The sequence below is a fragment of the Cupressus sempervirens genome, chromosome 10 (assembly GCF_028749045.1).
Source record: "Cupressus sempervirens isolate cs-2001-9-10 chromosome 10, ASM2874904v1, whole genome shotgun sequence".
Lineage (NCBI taxonomy): Eukaryota > Viridiplantae > Streptophyta > Pinopsida > Cupressales > Cupressaceae > Cupressus > Cupressus sempervirens.
In genome coordinates, this window is record NC_143127.1 from 884448964 (window position 1) to 884466401 (window position 17438).

Below are 17438 nucleotides of genomic sequence, written 5' to 3' on the forward strand. Positions count from 1 at the left end.
ATGATATTGTTATGACAAAAAAGGACATTCTTGTGGGGTAATAGGCCAAGTGGACTTAATATTAGAAGAAAATCCATGCTTGAGCACACTTGATTTCTAGTATTATTAGGATGGGTGACCTCCATTGAAGGCTCAATGCTTCACCTTTGCAATCATCATCGAGATATATGGAGTGCCAAGTTTACAATTCATTCTTATAAAAATGAATGGTCCATTCACTCAAGTTTACCACTACTTATAAAACATAGGTCTATAGTTTGACTAAAAAAACTACACAAATATCAATATCATGGTATTATTGTGGTCAACTACTAAAAATTCTCACTATACATGCTAATGCGGTGAATACTCTGATAAGACCTTAATTGGTAATGGAGGAACTCCTGGGAAGGGCCAATGTTTCGCCTTTATAAGCATCACTAAGATAGAATGAGTAGTAAGTATTTCATATATTATCATGAGAAATAGGTTCTTTTGAGTTATTATTCATGAAACATGAGTTAATAAATTTGAGTCAAAAACCGCATAATTAAATCCTTTTAGCAATACGCAAACCAGACAAAAAGCTATTTACATTTCTCAAGAAAAATGTCATCCTACAAATTTCCATGTAACCATCAGTTGCTCAAAAAGTTGAAACTTATCCTCTAGCATGCAAATAAAAATGAATTATATTTTTTTATAATTAATCAATTTCAGATAATTACAATTAGATAAGATAAATACTTTGAAATGCACTAATTTGAAAAGGCTCACACAAATAAGTAAACTATATGAAAGAAAGGATCCAACTTCATGAATATCCTCTCTTTTTATTTAAATTTTTTCCTATAAATTGGTCGGCCCCATATGAGGTGAAGATCCCAAATGTTTCAAAATGATTATATAGTCTAAACCTCCGAGATATAATCCCAATATGAAAAATTAAACATTTTCCTAATATTTGAAATGGTCGGCCCCATATGAGGTGAAGATCCCAAATGTTTCAAAATGATTATATAGTCTAAACCTCCGAGATATAATCCCAATATGAAAAATTAAACATTTTCCTAATATTTGAAATGGTTACAGAAACATCTTCAATGGCGGGTAATGCTCACAGACAAGAAAATAGCAATGTAACAATAAATCAGATTGCGCACCAAATTAAAAAGGAAGATGTTCAAAGTAGCCGCAGCGCTGATGATAATATGAGCTTCAGCAGGATCAATGGCGTCAAAAGTACCCTCAGCAAAACACAGCCAAGGCCTCACCACAGAAAATCCGCACATTGGGAGGCCATAAATGCCGTATTGGAGAAAGATAAATGCTTGTCTCAGAGACACTTTAATATCATAAAGAGAATAGGAAGTGGGTGTGCAGGATTTATATTTTTAACCCAGCTTGAGGATTCAGAGCTGTATTTTGTGCTGAAGGTGATGAACAGAGCACATTTGGAGAGCATCAATAAGTCCACAAGTATTGAGAATGAAATTGATGTGCTCCAATTGCTGGACCATCCGTTTCTTCCCACATTATATTATTCCTTCGAGATGGACATGTATACTGTTCTTGTAATGGACTACTGCCCAGGAGGAGACTTGTATGAGGTTCGAAATAAACAGCCTGGAGGTTTCTTCTCTGAAAAAGACACAAGGTATGATTTTCAGGGGGAAAATTTGCCATCAAGTTTTTGAAATTTTTTAGGTTTTCGGAGAAATTCTTGTTTAACAATTGAAATTAGGACTTTAAGATTCATATTTCAACTATGCATTAGCAGGTCTGAATCATTAGTTTTTAAGCATCATTACGGTCTACAGATTGGACTTTTAAATTTATCCATCAATTTGTGATCGGGATTTCGAAATTTCACAGGCTTTTGGAGATCTTTTTATTGATTCAAATCTAGGGTTTCGAGATTGGTATTTTAATTTTAGCTATCCATGAGCATGAAATGTTCAAACCATCAAAAAGATCTGGATATTGTATTTCAAAATTATGAATCGATATGCACATATTTTCGCGTGATGCTTTTGGAGTTTTTTTTAACAATTCACATTTAAGGTTTTAAAATTCATATTTTACTTTTAGCTATCCATGAGAAGACATATTTTTAAAGAATCATCAATATCTGGGTATTGTATGTCAAAATTATGCATGGATAAGCACATATTTTTCGTGTGATTGTGGAATAACAAAATAAATGCTCGAAATGACAGGTTTTATGCTGCGGAGGTACTTTTAGCATTGGAATATCTCCATATGCTTGGAATTATATACAGAGATCTCAAACCGGAAAATATTCTGATAAAAGAAGACGGCCATATCATGGTTGTAGATTTTGATCTAGCCATCCAAGACCATTTCAATCCATCTTCGGCAAGATCTTCTTCACTGCCCTTGAAATGGCCTTCCATTGAAGACACCCTTAGGGCTATTTCCTGTTTTAACCTAGGAAACATGTGTGATACAAAGAAAAAGATGAAATCAAGTGGCAACAGGAAAAAGAAAAAGCTAGCTTCTTCCTTGCCCGAGCTACAAACAGAACCTACAGGTTTCCATTCCATGAAAGCCGTGGGTACGTATGAATATATGGCTCCAGAGATTGCAGAGGGAAAGGGCTATGGAAGTGCTGTGGACTGGTGGGCTTTTGGGGTTGTTTTGTATGATATGCTTTATGGTAGAACACCTTTTCTGGGACATGATGACATAAGCACATCTGCAAATATCAGGGGTGGGTCTCTTGTTTTCCCGAGAACTCAAAGTGTGAGCTCTGCTGCAAAGGATCTGATCAAGCAGTTATTGGTGAAGGATCCTGCAAAAAGGCTGGGATACAAAAATGGTGCTTCTGAAATCAAGAAACATCCATTCTTCAATAGAATAAGTTGGGCATTGGTGCTTCGTTCCTCACCTCCAATAGTTCCTGGATCCTATAAATGTGACCAAGATGGTGAAGAGGATTCCCACAGCTAATGTGGGGTATATTTTGGTTTTCAATGAGTCTAACAGGGATGAAGTCTTGTTGGGTGCAAGGCTCCGACATCATAAGGGATGAGGTCGACATTGTGCATCAGGCAATTTTGGCATAATGGATAGATCTCAGTCCTTGGCTCTTAGCCAAAGAAGTTTCAGGCATGAGTGCACCTGTATTAGGTTGATAAAACATTTCTGTGGTGGTCATTACTGGTTGGTAGCTCACAGGTCACAAGCTTCATGCCTCTGGTAGACTGCTCCCAAGTCTGAACCCTCCATCAATTTTTTTTGAAATTTCAGTTTTAGACCTCCCCAATCAGAGGCTCACAAATTACCATTGTGTTGTAGACTCTTGCGTTATAAAACCATTCTTTTATGAAATTATGAATATCTGAATTAAAAGTTTTCTGTTCTAGATCTTTTATCTGAAAATATGTATCCTCATAAAAATATTGTATATTACATATCTTTTATATATTCTACTGTTTACATCAAATTCTCCAAACCTTATTCTGTTACACAAAACTAGTAGTTTTGAATATAGTTCTAAATAATATCACTGTCATATTATGAGATATTTTTATTAAATTATAAATCAGACAGAGATGAGTTTTTGACATGACATTCTCAGAAACTAATTGCGACACAGCCAACACCATCTGACTTCATTCTTCTCACGTCAGGTTGCTGCCACAAACCACCTGCTGCACACCTAACATCATCTGGCTATTAAACTCTTATGGAAAACAAGTGCCAAAAACTTCATTCAACACGCCACTCTATACAAGGATACTCTTTGAAAAGATTTGAATCACAAACGTCATCATGAAAATGAATTGATTTAACCTAGATTTTAATGCGGCTTTGGCGTCTGCCCTTCAAATTAGCTGTGTTAGATACAAAGAACTTGTCAAGTTGAAAAAATTGCTATTGAGGGAGGGAATGATCCATTAAACTTATTATTAAAGACAACGAATGCTAGAGATGTCTAAGATCACTAGAATCTCTTGGTAAGCTTCTCCTGAAAATTATTATTGCCAGAATTCAATACAAGAAACTGAACACAGGCGACTAAACTTGTGGAGATCATTCCTCTTAAGTTATCGTGTACTAGATTTAGAGCTTGGAGTTGAATTGAACAATCTAAACTGTCATATTGGGAAATTACAATGAGGGCAATTGATCGCTCAACCATTTTTAGCAAGATCCAAGATTGATACTTAATCCTACAAACTAACTTCAGTAACGGGATCCGCATGACTCTCAAAGGATATCTCATGCCACAAGTTGCAGAATTGTTGGTTTCATTCTCAGATGAACAGATTAAACCATCCTAGACTTTCAAGGTCTCTGTGAACAGGAGGAGTTGACCCTCATGGGCTGACATCTGTTGGCCTAATTCAGTGCATAACATGGAAATTGTTTGCTAACGAAGAAAACAAAGAATGCAATCACTATGATAGAGAGGCCTTGCACAAAGTTTGCCATTTGGTTGAATGAATGAGCAATCTGAGCTCTGTAGGTCCGGCATGTTATACAAAACATCAATTTGGATTATAAAGCTTGTGGTACAAATTAGACACCGATTGGGTATGAAATGGTTTATTCAATTAAATTCTAATAGCATATCGGTTTGGTGGAGGATAAGGATGAAATTGTTTTCGCCTATGAGATTGGTTACTTTCAAACTAAAACGCCAAATGCAAAGTAGGTTTTAGATGGACCTTTATCTTTTATTATAGAGTGGTTACATCTATAAACGGCAATGTGATATATAAGGCTGCCTTTCATAGAGGGGCTTCCTTGAAATTTGTGGTGGCATTGCTAAGCATTATTTTAGGAGTATTTATTAGCAAGTGGTTAAATGAATTTTGTAGTATAGCTTAAGCTTAGAAGTTTACTTTTAACAATTTATAGAAGTTGGTAGTCATGAATTTAATTATTTTGTACATTCAATTTAACAAAAGATATAAATGTTAAATGACTGATTAAACAATCATGCTGGAATTAACAAATTGCTATGTTAAATAGTTCTACAATTTTCTGCCTTGGTTTTTTGAATTCTTAACTCCAACACTTAATGAGATTGCTAGGCGGGGGCCTTGGAGGGCTCCTAAATCCAACTGTCCTTGGAGATCACTAGAAATGGAACAACCCTGACAAAGGGTTCTTTCCTTGGTGGTTTGGTCTCCCATTAGACCTTGCTGCCTCTTTGTCTAGACTTCTTTGATGACAAAGATCCAATTTTTCTTGTAGAAGAATTGGTGGGTGGCAGGTTCTCAAAGATGACAAAATAAAAACATGATGATCCTTCATTAGTTGTCTGTATGGTGGAGGGCTTTGTAAGTGACTATCACTAATGAGTTATTATATGTAATGATAGAGACCTAAACCTATCCTTGGTGGGTAAGTTTATTTCCTTTTTGACCTAATGTAGATCATGTTGGGTGATGTGGTTTGTAAATTTAAAGGCAATGTAACTATTTTTCTATCTAATATAGATTAAAAACATTCAAAGCATTACAACCAAAATAGGGTTTCAAGGCCCTAAGTATTAAGATATAGTACCAATCAACTACAATATCAAACACATTACAACCATATACAATATCAAGATAAGTTAGGATCAACATTGAGAGTTACAAAAAGACATGTACAAAGATAATTATGACTAGCAACTTTAGAAGGTGATAGACCATCATTTATCTATGGATGGTGGCCTACCAACAAATAGAACATTGAAAATGCTTTCTTCTAGGTCTTTAGTTGGTATCACATTGGGAACAATATTGCAGTGACTTGGTTCTACCAGGTGATCATAGGTGAACCTTACAAAAGGAAGCTTTGTAAATCTTGAGTGATGAGCAAGTATGATACCATCTCTAACCTCAACACTAGATCTCCACCCTCTTGTGGGTTTCATTTGAATCGTCCTACCAATCTATGTCTTGTCCTAACATCCATGACCACTCCCTCTAGTGCTTGAACCTCTCCACCTACCCTCATTCTTCAACTGCTAAATGAACTTTGCAAGAGTTATGTCAAACTTGTCTCTTGATTTGACAATAGTGTAGCCATATGAAACATCCTTCCCATCAACTTTCGCTTTCCCATTTCTCAACAATTCAAAAAAAAAATGCTCTTTTAGTTTGATAATAAAGGTGACTTGCATAGCAATGTTAGAAGATAAGAGTCTTTGCAAAGACATAATAAAAATATAATGCTACAAAAATTACATTGTAAACAAATATATGCTCTTTCATATCCCCTTATGCTTCATTCAATAGCATAATGAGATGACAATGACATTTAAAAATAATAGTAAAATGTTTGATACTCAATAACATAGGCTTCCAGTTAGAACAATATATGTAATTTTCATGAAGCTAAAAATCATAGAAATTGATAATAAAGCACATAAAGTTAAAAGACCATATAATATCTGCAAAGCCCATGGGTTAATTGCTTCAATTTAAAATAGTGCATATGGACAAAAATAATGAAATCTATCACAAATTTACCTTAGCACACAACTTTTGGAAGTAAAATTGGTCTTCAAATAAAAACTTGCCTACAAACAAAAATTGGGATAAGTAAATTGGATGAAAAATGATAAGAGTGGGTTGATTTGAAATCTTCATCTTGGCATCTCCCTTACCCATCTTTTTTGCTACCTCTCATCAGTTGTGTAGTGCATGTTAATGTGTTACTTCCACATCAACATAATGATGAGTGAGGAAAATAAGAAATTAAATTTTTTATTTGAATTAATTATGGAGTATCATGCACCATATGTAGTGGTGGAGTGCATGAAAATCAATTGCATTAACTTCTCTTTATCCACCTACAAATTATCTCATTCATAATCCCTGCAGAGTATTATACAAAATAGTTTGTTACACTCATTGTGTTATTACACTTGTGACAATAAAATGTTGTGGACATTTCCAATATTCATGAAATTAGTGGAATGATTGAAATTATCTTTTAGTATGTATGTTTTGATGTTCCAATGTAAGGGAAATAGAACTCACTTGACTTAGAACAATGCTCTAACTACAAATGTCATTTTATATATAAAAGTTAAGCTTTTAGAAAGTAAATTTTAGATTTAATATATTATTCCATTTGATGCTAGAATGATTACCTTACACACACACACACACACACACACACACACACAAACACACACACACACACACACACACACACACACACACACACACACACACACACACATTGGTGTTTGATTACATTGGATGATCATTTTTTAGTTTACATTGGATAATTATTTTGGACATATATAATACTCGACATTTAAGGCAAGATTGACAAAGGTCCATTGGACGAAATTCTAACATTAGGTTTTCTATGTGATCATTTTTGTTCATGGGTGCTGCAAAAGGAATTTACAATTTGTTATTTAGATATTTTGTCAGGCACTCGAATGAGCATGAAACTTTGAATGCAATGACAAGAAAAATATCAATATTATGAGTACATTTAAACTAAATTCGAGGACCACTACTAAAAGAGTGGAAAAATGTGTCATAACTCCATTGAACTTCCATATAGATTGGACTCTGCAAGCTTCAATTCATCCAATTTTATTTTGCGAATGCTGAGAGTTTTGCTAGTCAATTGCCATGTACACAAGAATTCTTACATAATTTTTTTGGTGACCTCCTATAGGAGGGTATGGTGCTATTGTAGGGTTACACATCTCGACGTAATGAATAACTGTAAATTGAATATATTTTGTGTATTGTTATGTTTGTGTGTTGTGAAGCCCTTGGAATTCGTTCTTCTTTTATAGTTATAACTATATCTTTTTGAATATATTTACTAGTTACACCTTAATCTCTAAGCTCACCATTTTTATTATTGCAAAGTGCCTACTAATTTTACATTTTACATCCCAATGTATGCCATATTTCCTTTTAGTAATGTGGCACAAACAAAGAGTAATATTCCTCATCCTTAACATAATTTATAGAACATGTTTTGCATTAAATCCTTGAGATTTTGATGACCATGCCTAATAAAACAAGAAGACTCAATCTTAGGATATTTTATTGGTTAATTATTTATGATTTTTAGAATGAAGCTAAATGAGACCAAAACTAAAGTACAAAAAATAGGATGTAGAAAAGGGTGGAAAGAGCATGGAAAAACACAGAGAAAGATGACACAAAAATGTTTTGAGGGATAACATCGAAGGCAATAGTATAATTATTCAAGAAAAAAATCTATTTAGAATTTTTTTTTAATGAGAATATAATGAGACTTAGGTATAAACAATTTGGATCAATGTCATTATTGTTCTAGTTATTGCTGTGATTGGTCAATGTGTGTTCAAATGGTGTACTTAGTACAGCCTGAGTTGGCCTAGTGGTGGAGAACTTGTACTCTTGAAAGAGAGGTCACAAGTTCAAATCCCACTGGGGGGTAGGGTATGTACGCCTCGTTTGTAGTGCCAAGCACCTCTCGAAAAAGAGTACGAGGTAGTCCCATATCACTGTCACCATATGTAAACCCAAAAACTATGGCATAGTGTCGTGGACTATAAAACCACCTTACCTTACCTTACCTATTCCATGTTGTATCCAATCTAAGATTCAATTGTCACATCATTATGTTCCATACTTACATGAATGGTAATGGATCATGCCAATCATTGTTCAAAGACTCTATTCCATGTTGTATCCAATCTAAGATTCAATCATCACACCATTATGTTTTATAGCTACCTGAATGATAATGGAACATGCCAATCATTGCATCTCTTCTCTGGTAACCAACTTATTTTCATCAACATCCACCCCCTCAAAGTCCATCCCAAACTTCCAAGCATCCCTCACAAATCTGCAATTGAGGAACTGATCCATAAAAGACGGCCATCCCAACATAGGAACCCCGAAACTGAAGCTCTCGGTGACAGAGTTCCATCCGCTGTGTGTAAGAAACGCTCTAATGGAAGGATGAGACAGCACCTTCAACTGCGGCGCCCATCCCACAATCAACCCTCTATCTCTGATCCGTTCTAAGAACCCATGCGGCAAAACGGCGGGCTTTCCTTGTGCAACATCCTTCCTCAACACCCACAGAAAAGGCTTCCCGCTGCTTTCCAACCCAAGTGCAATCACAAAGATGCCAGCTAATTGATTGCGACTGCAATCTTATCCTACAAATTGAAAACCAATATTCTGAATGTTGACTGCGTAATCCGGGAGTCTATGTACATTGATATTCATGCACTAATTATTATTCTGGTCGATCAGCTAAGTAATTTTTTTCCCTTTAAATGTTGAGTATTTAGAAAACTTTGAATCAGTCCGTGTTATTTCTCAGTTGACCAAACCTAGATCAATGGCTGAACTATTAAGGTCTGTTTAGTTGCTGGTAGAAGAATTGAAAATTAGAATAAAAAATAGAATGGAAATGGAAATGGAGAATGAAAATAGAAAAAGACAATTTCAATCATGTTTGGTTCACTTGGGAATTCTATTAGGAATATGTTAATTCATTATTTGGTTGTACAAAAATAATAAGGTTAACTTTTGTATTTTAAAAATATTTTCCTTAAATTTTTTTGTTTTAATTTATTGTTTTTTGGTTAATTTTTTTCAATAATGGTAAAGAGGTTAATTTATTTTCATTTTTTTAAAACTCATTGAAGTTAAAGAGAAATATAATTTATTCCATTTTTTTAAACAAATAGATATAATAAAAAAAATGTTATAAAAAAAATCATTAATTTTTTTTAAAAATTCATTAAACTAGTAAAGTATGTTCATTTATATACAAAAATAGACAAAAATTAGTCTCCATAATCGTACTTGAAAAATTATTCATGCACAATCACAACGGATTTGAAAAAATTAGATTAGAATAGGAATGACCTATTCCAATAAGAAATATTTTTTGGCATAGACATATGCTCATTTTAGGGGCAAAATTGGAATATGTTTTCTTATTCCCAATTTTGATCGAGCATACCAAACAAAGAATATAAAACATATTCTAATTTTCTCTTCCCATTCCAGTCCTATTCTAGCAACCAAACGGGCCCTAAAGGAATAAACTTGAATCTTAGAAGTCGAGAAATGCAATTTATCATAAAGTATGTTACTGACTTTCTACATTTTATTGTGCATAAGTTGAGTCAGAATGTTAAAATATTATGAGTTATAAACTAAAGAAAAGTATTTATGTTTAGTCTTAAAATTTCTATAAAAGCATGTAAACACATTAACAAAATCTGTGCTAGCATCCCAAATCAGTTGAATTTTTTAGTGGAAAGAAAGTAAACACTTTGCCTAATTTGACCAGTTTGAGAGTGTATCTATCACTATAGATGTCCATGCAAATATATTATGGGATAACTAGAAGCATTTTAAATATACACTACTACACAAGATGGTATTTTAAGACTTTTATTTCAGACAAAATTAAGATACTATCTTAGATATTTAATTTTTAAATTTTAATATTTTAAATTAAAATTAGAACTTTCTTCATTGTCTCAAAAAGTACAAATTTAGACAAATGAGGAAACATCATTTTTCACATGCATTTTCACATGCACTAAAGCAAGAAGAAAGATTTTTGCTCCCATTTCTAATTTATAAACTATTATTTAGCTGATCGTATTTAGTTTACTCGCTATGCGGTTGTCTATCTGTAGAGATGTGACCTATGAGCTCTACATCATGTCTTCGTATTGATTTCCTGATCTTGAGGTATGCACTTCAATAAACCCCAATCATGAATAAAATTACTAATAGCACTTATCATAATAGTCTCCATGCTTTTTTAGGATAGATTAAAAAACCCCATTTCTCATGGGAAAATTTCAGCGACATTTAGAAAACCCCATCTCTAGCCTTACGAAAATTCTACAGGTTATTTCATACCGATTTTAAGATTTCACATATGCCCAAACTATACAAAATAGAGCAAATCATGGTATGAGAAAGAAGAAGCAAAAAATCCATTCTATTATCTCTGTTGGAACACTTCTATCAATTATTTTGCTCAGGCCTACATTGACTACATTTTAGTTGGAGGGATTTGACATAGGTTTAATTTAAGGGCAATACAAAGCTGAATCTATTGCTTTCCCAATTTTAAGGCTAAGCACACTAACCTACCCCATGTTTGAATTTTCAAAGCCATAGAATAATTGGCCTCAATAACAAGCATAACTTTTTCAATAAAATTAGCCGACGAAAGCATAGGGACAAAGTGTTGTGCCTAATTCCTTGTGCAAAGAATCGCACATCTCCCTTTCCCTCAATTTTAGATAAAAAATATACACCCTCAATTCAACTCTTCTAGTTCATGATCCCCCTATTACTGCTACTTTTCCTTAATCGTGGAAATCAATCAGATAAACACTAGTAGCTACCATAATGCTCTATTCCCATTTTGGGGGGCTCAAGAAACTTTTTGTGAACTTTAAGCCATTCCTCCACTACTTAAAATAGAATGCCATTGTGTTCCCTGAAGACCAGGTTTTGTTCATCTAGATCAGGGCTAAACAGGTGTAGATGGATCCCACGTCTTGTTCATCAGGATCAAGGCTGAATGGGTGTAGATGGATCCCTCTATGGGCCAGTGGATTAAACCCTAAACCTTTCCTTTTGTTGGCACCCAAAATGGAAAACTAGGGTTTGTATTTATTAATGAAATGCAAGAGAGCTCTTCTATATGCAATTAAAGAACACCGTTACTTCTAGAGATTGAAAGAGAAAATAATATTATTTCTATCACACCATCTGTTGATGGTTGTAACAATGATTGTTCATTATTTGTTGCTATTTTTTTGTAATTATTTTTTTAGACCACACAGAGGAGGGTTAAGTTCTTCAACTATTTTTAATGAGGAATTCAAGCACAATGGTTCGTCCCTGTGATTTCTTCAGCTATTTTTAATGGCCAAAGATTGGGATAGGAGCCGATTCTCTTTGATCAATCCATCTAGAGAATGTTTCCTAGGGGAAATAAGCAGTCCATGTGTCATCTCTGAAGAATAGAACATAATGATTGTTGCAAAAAAATTCAAATGTCTGCAATTTTTTTCTCCCAACTTGCTATAATATAGAGGTTTGAGTGAGGGGAATATTTTGGCAAGCAAAAACAAAGAATATAAATAGGAAGAGCCATGGGGAGAATTAAAAAACCCTTAAATTATTTTTTCAAATTGGGATTGGTTGCCTAGCATTTAGGTGACTGAAAATCTCATCCTTCCATAACCTAGTAGAATTTTATTGTCTATGGAAGTCACATACATCTATTATGATATATATCATAGGGGAAGAAAACATATTGAAATTGTAGATCCGTGTTTTGTGGTGTAGTTGTTTATTTGAATTAAAAGCTGAGAGTGATGAAAATGTAAATACTATAACTGTAAGAGAGATAAATCATTTAATCTACACCAAAAAAATGCTTGTTATTTGTAGTGTTTCATGTCACTGCTAAATGGAACAAATTTTTTGGGCTTGGCAGATCATTTGTGGTATCCAAAGGGGAATTGCTTTTTTATCTTCCAAACTTTTTGTTCATCTAAGCCTACAACACTACCTACCATTGGTTTTAACATTCAAACTAATGACCAAAGTAATTCTTCCCTTTCTTTATTTTTCTCTTTTTCTAGATTTTATATTTGGCATCATAGCTGTAGCAACACTCTAATCAAGAAATTTCTCATTAAATTCTATAAATCTTTGCTAAATTCTGTCATTTAAAAAAAAATTGTTACTGAATTTTTTAATCTATTATTTAGTGTAACTTTATCTATCTTGTAAGAAATATAGACTTGTTAGAAAGATAGTTTCTTTAGTCATAGAAAGAGTTATTAAAATAGATCCATAATGTCAAGAAAGACACAAAAAAATCAGGCATTTAAGGATAAGAGCCAAGTTAGATAGACAATTTCGTTAGTCATAGAATGAGTTCATAAAATAAATCCATAATGTGAAGAAAGACACACAAAAATCAGATATTTAAGGATAAGGGAGAAGTTTAGACTAAATTATTTACTTTATGTTTCCATAAAAAATCCTATGCAGAAGGAGGGATAAATCTATTGTCTCTGCTTAAGTTAACATTACTAGTTTGTGAATTTGTTTCTAGCTTTTGTGATTACTACATCCCATGTGATTGATTCCTTTCCCACTTATTTTTTGGCTGCCAACTCTTATTTCTCACGCCCTAGTTGTCAACTCAGAGAATCCTTTATCTCTTGTTCTCAAGATGAATTCCATCTTTAAATCCCTGGGTCTTAGAAGCTTCATCATAAGGTTGATCCCAACCCTTGTGAGTTCTACTTTTATCATGCGATTCTTGTGCCTTTTGTGGAGCTCCACTAAACTCATTTTTAGATCTTTTGGTGCCAAAATCCTCTTTGAAGGCTGTTGAAGAAGACAACTCACTTTTGGCCTAGTTTGCTAAGGACTTTGAATTTGACAACCTAGATCTTTGGGAAAAAGCTATTTCCATATTCCCATTGTTTAGCCCACTATATAAATTACTATTTGGGTGCCCCTGATAACCTACTTCAACCCATGTCTTTTATTCTTGGGCACCCCTATATGCTAAGCTAGTTTGAGATAAAAGAGAGCTTCCTCTAATTTTGTTGTTGTAGCTTTCTTATTAAGATTGATGTTTTTCTTCAATTTCTACACTTTCACCATATGAAGTGCATGGCCTTTAACATCACACTTCCTCAAGAAGTTTATGATTGAAAACTCTTTTGCATAAAGTTATTGAAAATAATATCATGTTTACATAATGAATACATATTCTTTGTGCAGTCTGGGAGATGTTAATTTCAAGACTTTGACTGATTGAGATTTATCATAGCAAGGTTTTAAAGTAGTTAAATGGGTGCAAGTGTGTTGTATTTATAGTTTTATCTTTAAATCTAGCTATACAATGATTTAATGTAGATATCTCTTAATCCAATATGTTTCATTTTTCTCCCTTTAAGAATTGTCTCTTAGTAGCAAAAAAAACTCCAACTCCCATATTTATGAAGTAGCATGTTTTACTAGTCTATTGAAATCAGAATATGAAAATCAAATTTTCATCATTAGGAAAATATTTTCCATAATGAGAGTGCTGCCATGGAAAGTCCAATGAGCAGCTACAAGTTAGTGCTTATTCAGTATAGTTTCAAATTTTCTAATTTTTTCCATAGTTTTACAGCAAGTAAATTCATATAAATACATTTTTATAAGAAATCAAAATATCATGAGTATTATGATTAGTGGATGTGAAAAACTATAAATTTGATTCAAAATTATTGCACAAAATTAGAATTCTTCTAAATTAATGCATAATTTCATGCTTACCTAGATTAATTAATCTAATTTTTTGAATAGGAAGAGTGAATATATTGCAGTAGAACACTGAATTTTAGGTCTCAATTAATTAATTCATTTTTGGTAAAATGCATAATAACTAAATTTCTTTTTTCCATAGTGAAGGGTTACAGGTTTTTGTCAAATCGAAAATAGAGCGAAAATGGCTGCTAGCTAACATTGTTAAAATTGTTTAGTCATTTTGCAAGATAAATATAAGAATAGACATGTTATTCATTTTTAGTGACTATTTTATGATTCATCTATAAATTTGTGCATTTCACTATGTATGCTATTTATTAATTATTTTAGTAATTGTTTTCTCATTCGAATAAGACAAGCCTTGCACACTTAGCTGTTATTTATGAGTTTTTATTTAATAATTTTTATTTTTTTGAGAAACTTTAAGTTTGGTTGAGCCATCATGCTTGGTTGGGCAAGGGCTTTGGTTTGTCTTCTTGATAAATGCATTAGGTGAATAGAGTGCTATACAGAGCAGCAAACTAAATCTATACAGAGCTCTATAAAGAGTAGCAAACTAAATCTGTATAGAGGCATGTGTATGCTAAATGTTCTAGTTTTTTAAAATAAAAATTTGAGACCAATAAACTGGGTCCTTTCTATTAGGATGTATTGTATTACAATAAGATTCTTTTTCCTTATATCATAACCAAATTTTGTGGAATCCTCAATTCATAGATTTTGAACATGTTATTTATTGGCTTGTGGTTAGAACAATTCATTTAACTGATGTGATACTTAGAGGCTAATCTTTGAGTTGTGGTAATGTGATCCACTGTATACTATTTTTCTTTGGCAATTATTTAAATGTAAATTTTAAATTCATTTTTTATCATTATTTTATTGTTTTATATTTCAATAACCTCTTAACAATAGAATATGACATCCAACTGTGGGGAAATTCTTGTTTGTGACATTTGCATTAGTTTCTCCATGTAAGTTAACTAAAATTTTCTATTACTGCAAAATATTAATTTTTCCCATTTTCTTTTCATATTTTTGCCTAGCTTATTTCATCACCACATAATCATCCATTGAGGATCTTCATGATCGTATGGATGGATAGTATGTTAAAAATAGCAAATCAATTGCTCTTTTATGGAGTATTTTTGTCAATTGATCTATGAATTTACTTACTGACCAATTGGTGGTATGATTTTAAAAATTATTTACCTTCATCAGAATTAATACACTCCACCCTTGTGTTATTAATTGTTATATCTCAGAGCTTTATGCACTGCTTAGATCTACAATTTAGAATGAGATTCAAAACTAGGCTATCATCTCAAGTTAGGTAGCATGCACAAGCTTCGAACCAAGCACATCCATTTTAGGTTGGTTCTTGTATTTGAGATTATCAATTATCTCCAAAATAACATGATCTACCATTGAAGTGAAGGAAACAGTATGAATCATTCACAATAATTTCGATGCTAGCAATCTTGGAGAGGAACTTAGTGGTCATATGGTTTTAAGCTCATAGAAATATTCTTTGGAAAATGTATATAGGTGCCAGGAATTGTGTTGATAACTATGATAGGATTCTCCCTACATCTGTAAAGCTTATATTCCATAACCCTCCTCCATGTTATGTAGAACAAAATTGGGGTCAAGTGCTTACCCTGCTTCCTTCATTTTTTCGATTCAAGGTCTAGAAACTTGCATAGATTTTTTTCATTTTCAGGATGTGATCTGTCTGCCACTAGAAAAGAATGAACCTTGTTATTTACCTCAATCAAGTTGCAACCAGGTGTCTAACCCCTTGTCATTCATCATTTTTCTTATAAAGAATACACAAGAGTGGTTTGGGTGCTTGACTAATTTCCTCTAGAATAGAGTTCCTTAGTGAATTAAATGCAAACATTTAGGAATGAAGTAAATGATTTATGGAGGGTCCTCTTGAGTGAGGCATTTTTTATTTGTAGGTTTTTCCAAAGGATGGTTCCATTCCTATATTTCAGCTTACAATAATGAAAGTATTCTTCTAAGATTTGGAAATGATTTTTATAAGATAAATCATCTGGATTGTGCTTCCTTACAAAGTCTACTAAATATGTTATGGAATGAGATTTGAATTTTACAAATAAAGATAGAAATTTAATTTGTATGTGACTGTAAGATTGGATCCATTGCTAGTCAAAGCCCATGACATGATTTATCACATTGGGCTACACACTTTATTAACAAGAAACATAACATAGTTATAATTGTTGTGATGTATACTCTTCAGTATGCCTTACTTGCATCTAGAAATAAGTTCCACAGAGTGGGAATTAAATTTTATTTGGATATTAAAATTACTGATGTGTATTCTTTGGTATGCATTCAAAGTTGTGTTATATTTCAATATGGGCTTCTAGTTGTTGTTTTTATTGTAATTTGTTAGGTTATTTGTGCATTAAAACGTGAATAAAATCTCGTGGAAATCTCCAATGGAAGTGAGTAGGAGTTTCTTGAGAAAATCCCTAAGAGCCATATAATTATGCTATAGTTTAGTGTAGAAAAGATACTTATATTTTGTTATTGGCTAACCATTGGGTTGTGGAGGGTTGTGGGGTTTAGAGGCCATTATTTATAGCATCATTTGGCCTCTTTTGGATTAATGATATTAACTGCACCACTTGATATATGTTCTCTTATCAATACTTTGTCATTATGTGTTTCTTTAAGGATGTACCTATGGGTTCTCCCAAATCTACTATAGGGGACCCAATGATCTTAAATGCTTTAGTTGAAATGTTAAGGAATGGGCAAGGGAAAAACACTACTATGATGATTCATGAGGTAAGTTTGAAAATGATCTTTAATAGGTTTAATTATTTTACATTTTAGATTTTATCATGTTAATTTATGTTTGTGGAATGTAGGCCATCTCTAATGTTGTTCAAACTCCTATTATGCCCTTTAGTACTTCTAATACTATGCCAAAAGTAAGATTTCATCTAGATTTTTTTGCACTTAATAATCTTATTTGACCTTTCATATTATGTTAATATTTATTCTCTTACCACAGGATACTTCCAGAGTATCTCCACAAAGGACACAACTTGTTGGCATGAAAGATCTGATTATGTGATCTGAGACATCCAATGTCAT

At 33.0% G+C, this 17438-nt stretch overlaps 1 protein-coding gene across 1 annotated transcript; it reads left to right on the forward strand.

Annotated features, from left to right (window-relative positions):
- The first annotated feature begins 1082 nt into the window (after window positions 1-1082).
- LOC149536817 (protein kinase PVPK-1-like) lies at window positions 1083-3245 on the forward strand. Its single transcript, XM_089806447.1, has 2 exons — window positions 1083-1636; window positions 2199-3245. Exons 1-2 carry the CDS (start codon window positions 1083-1085, stop codon window positions 2950-2952), a joined length of 1308 nt encoding a protein of 435 aa, XP_089662573.1. The 3' UTR covers window positions 2953-3245.
- The last annotated feature ends 14193 nt before the right edge of the window (window positions 3246-17438 follow it).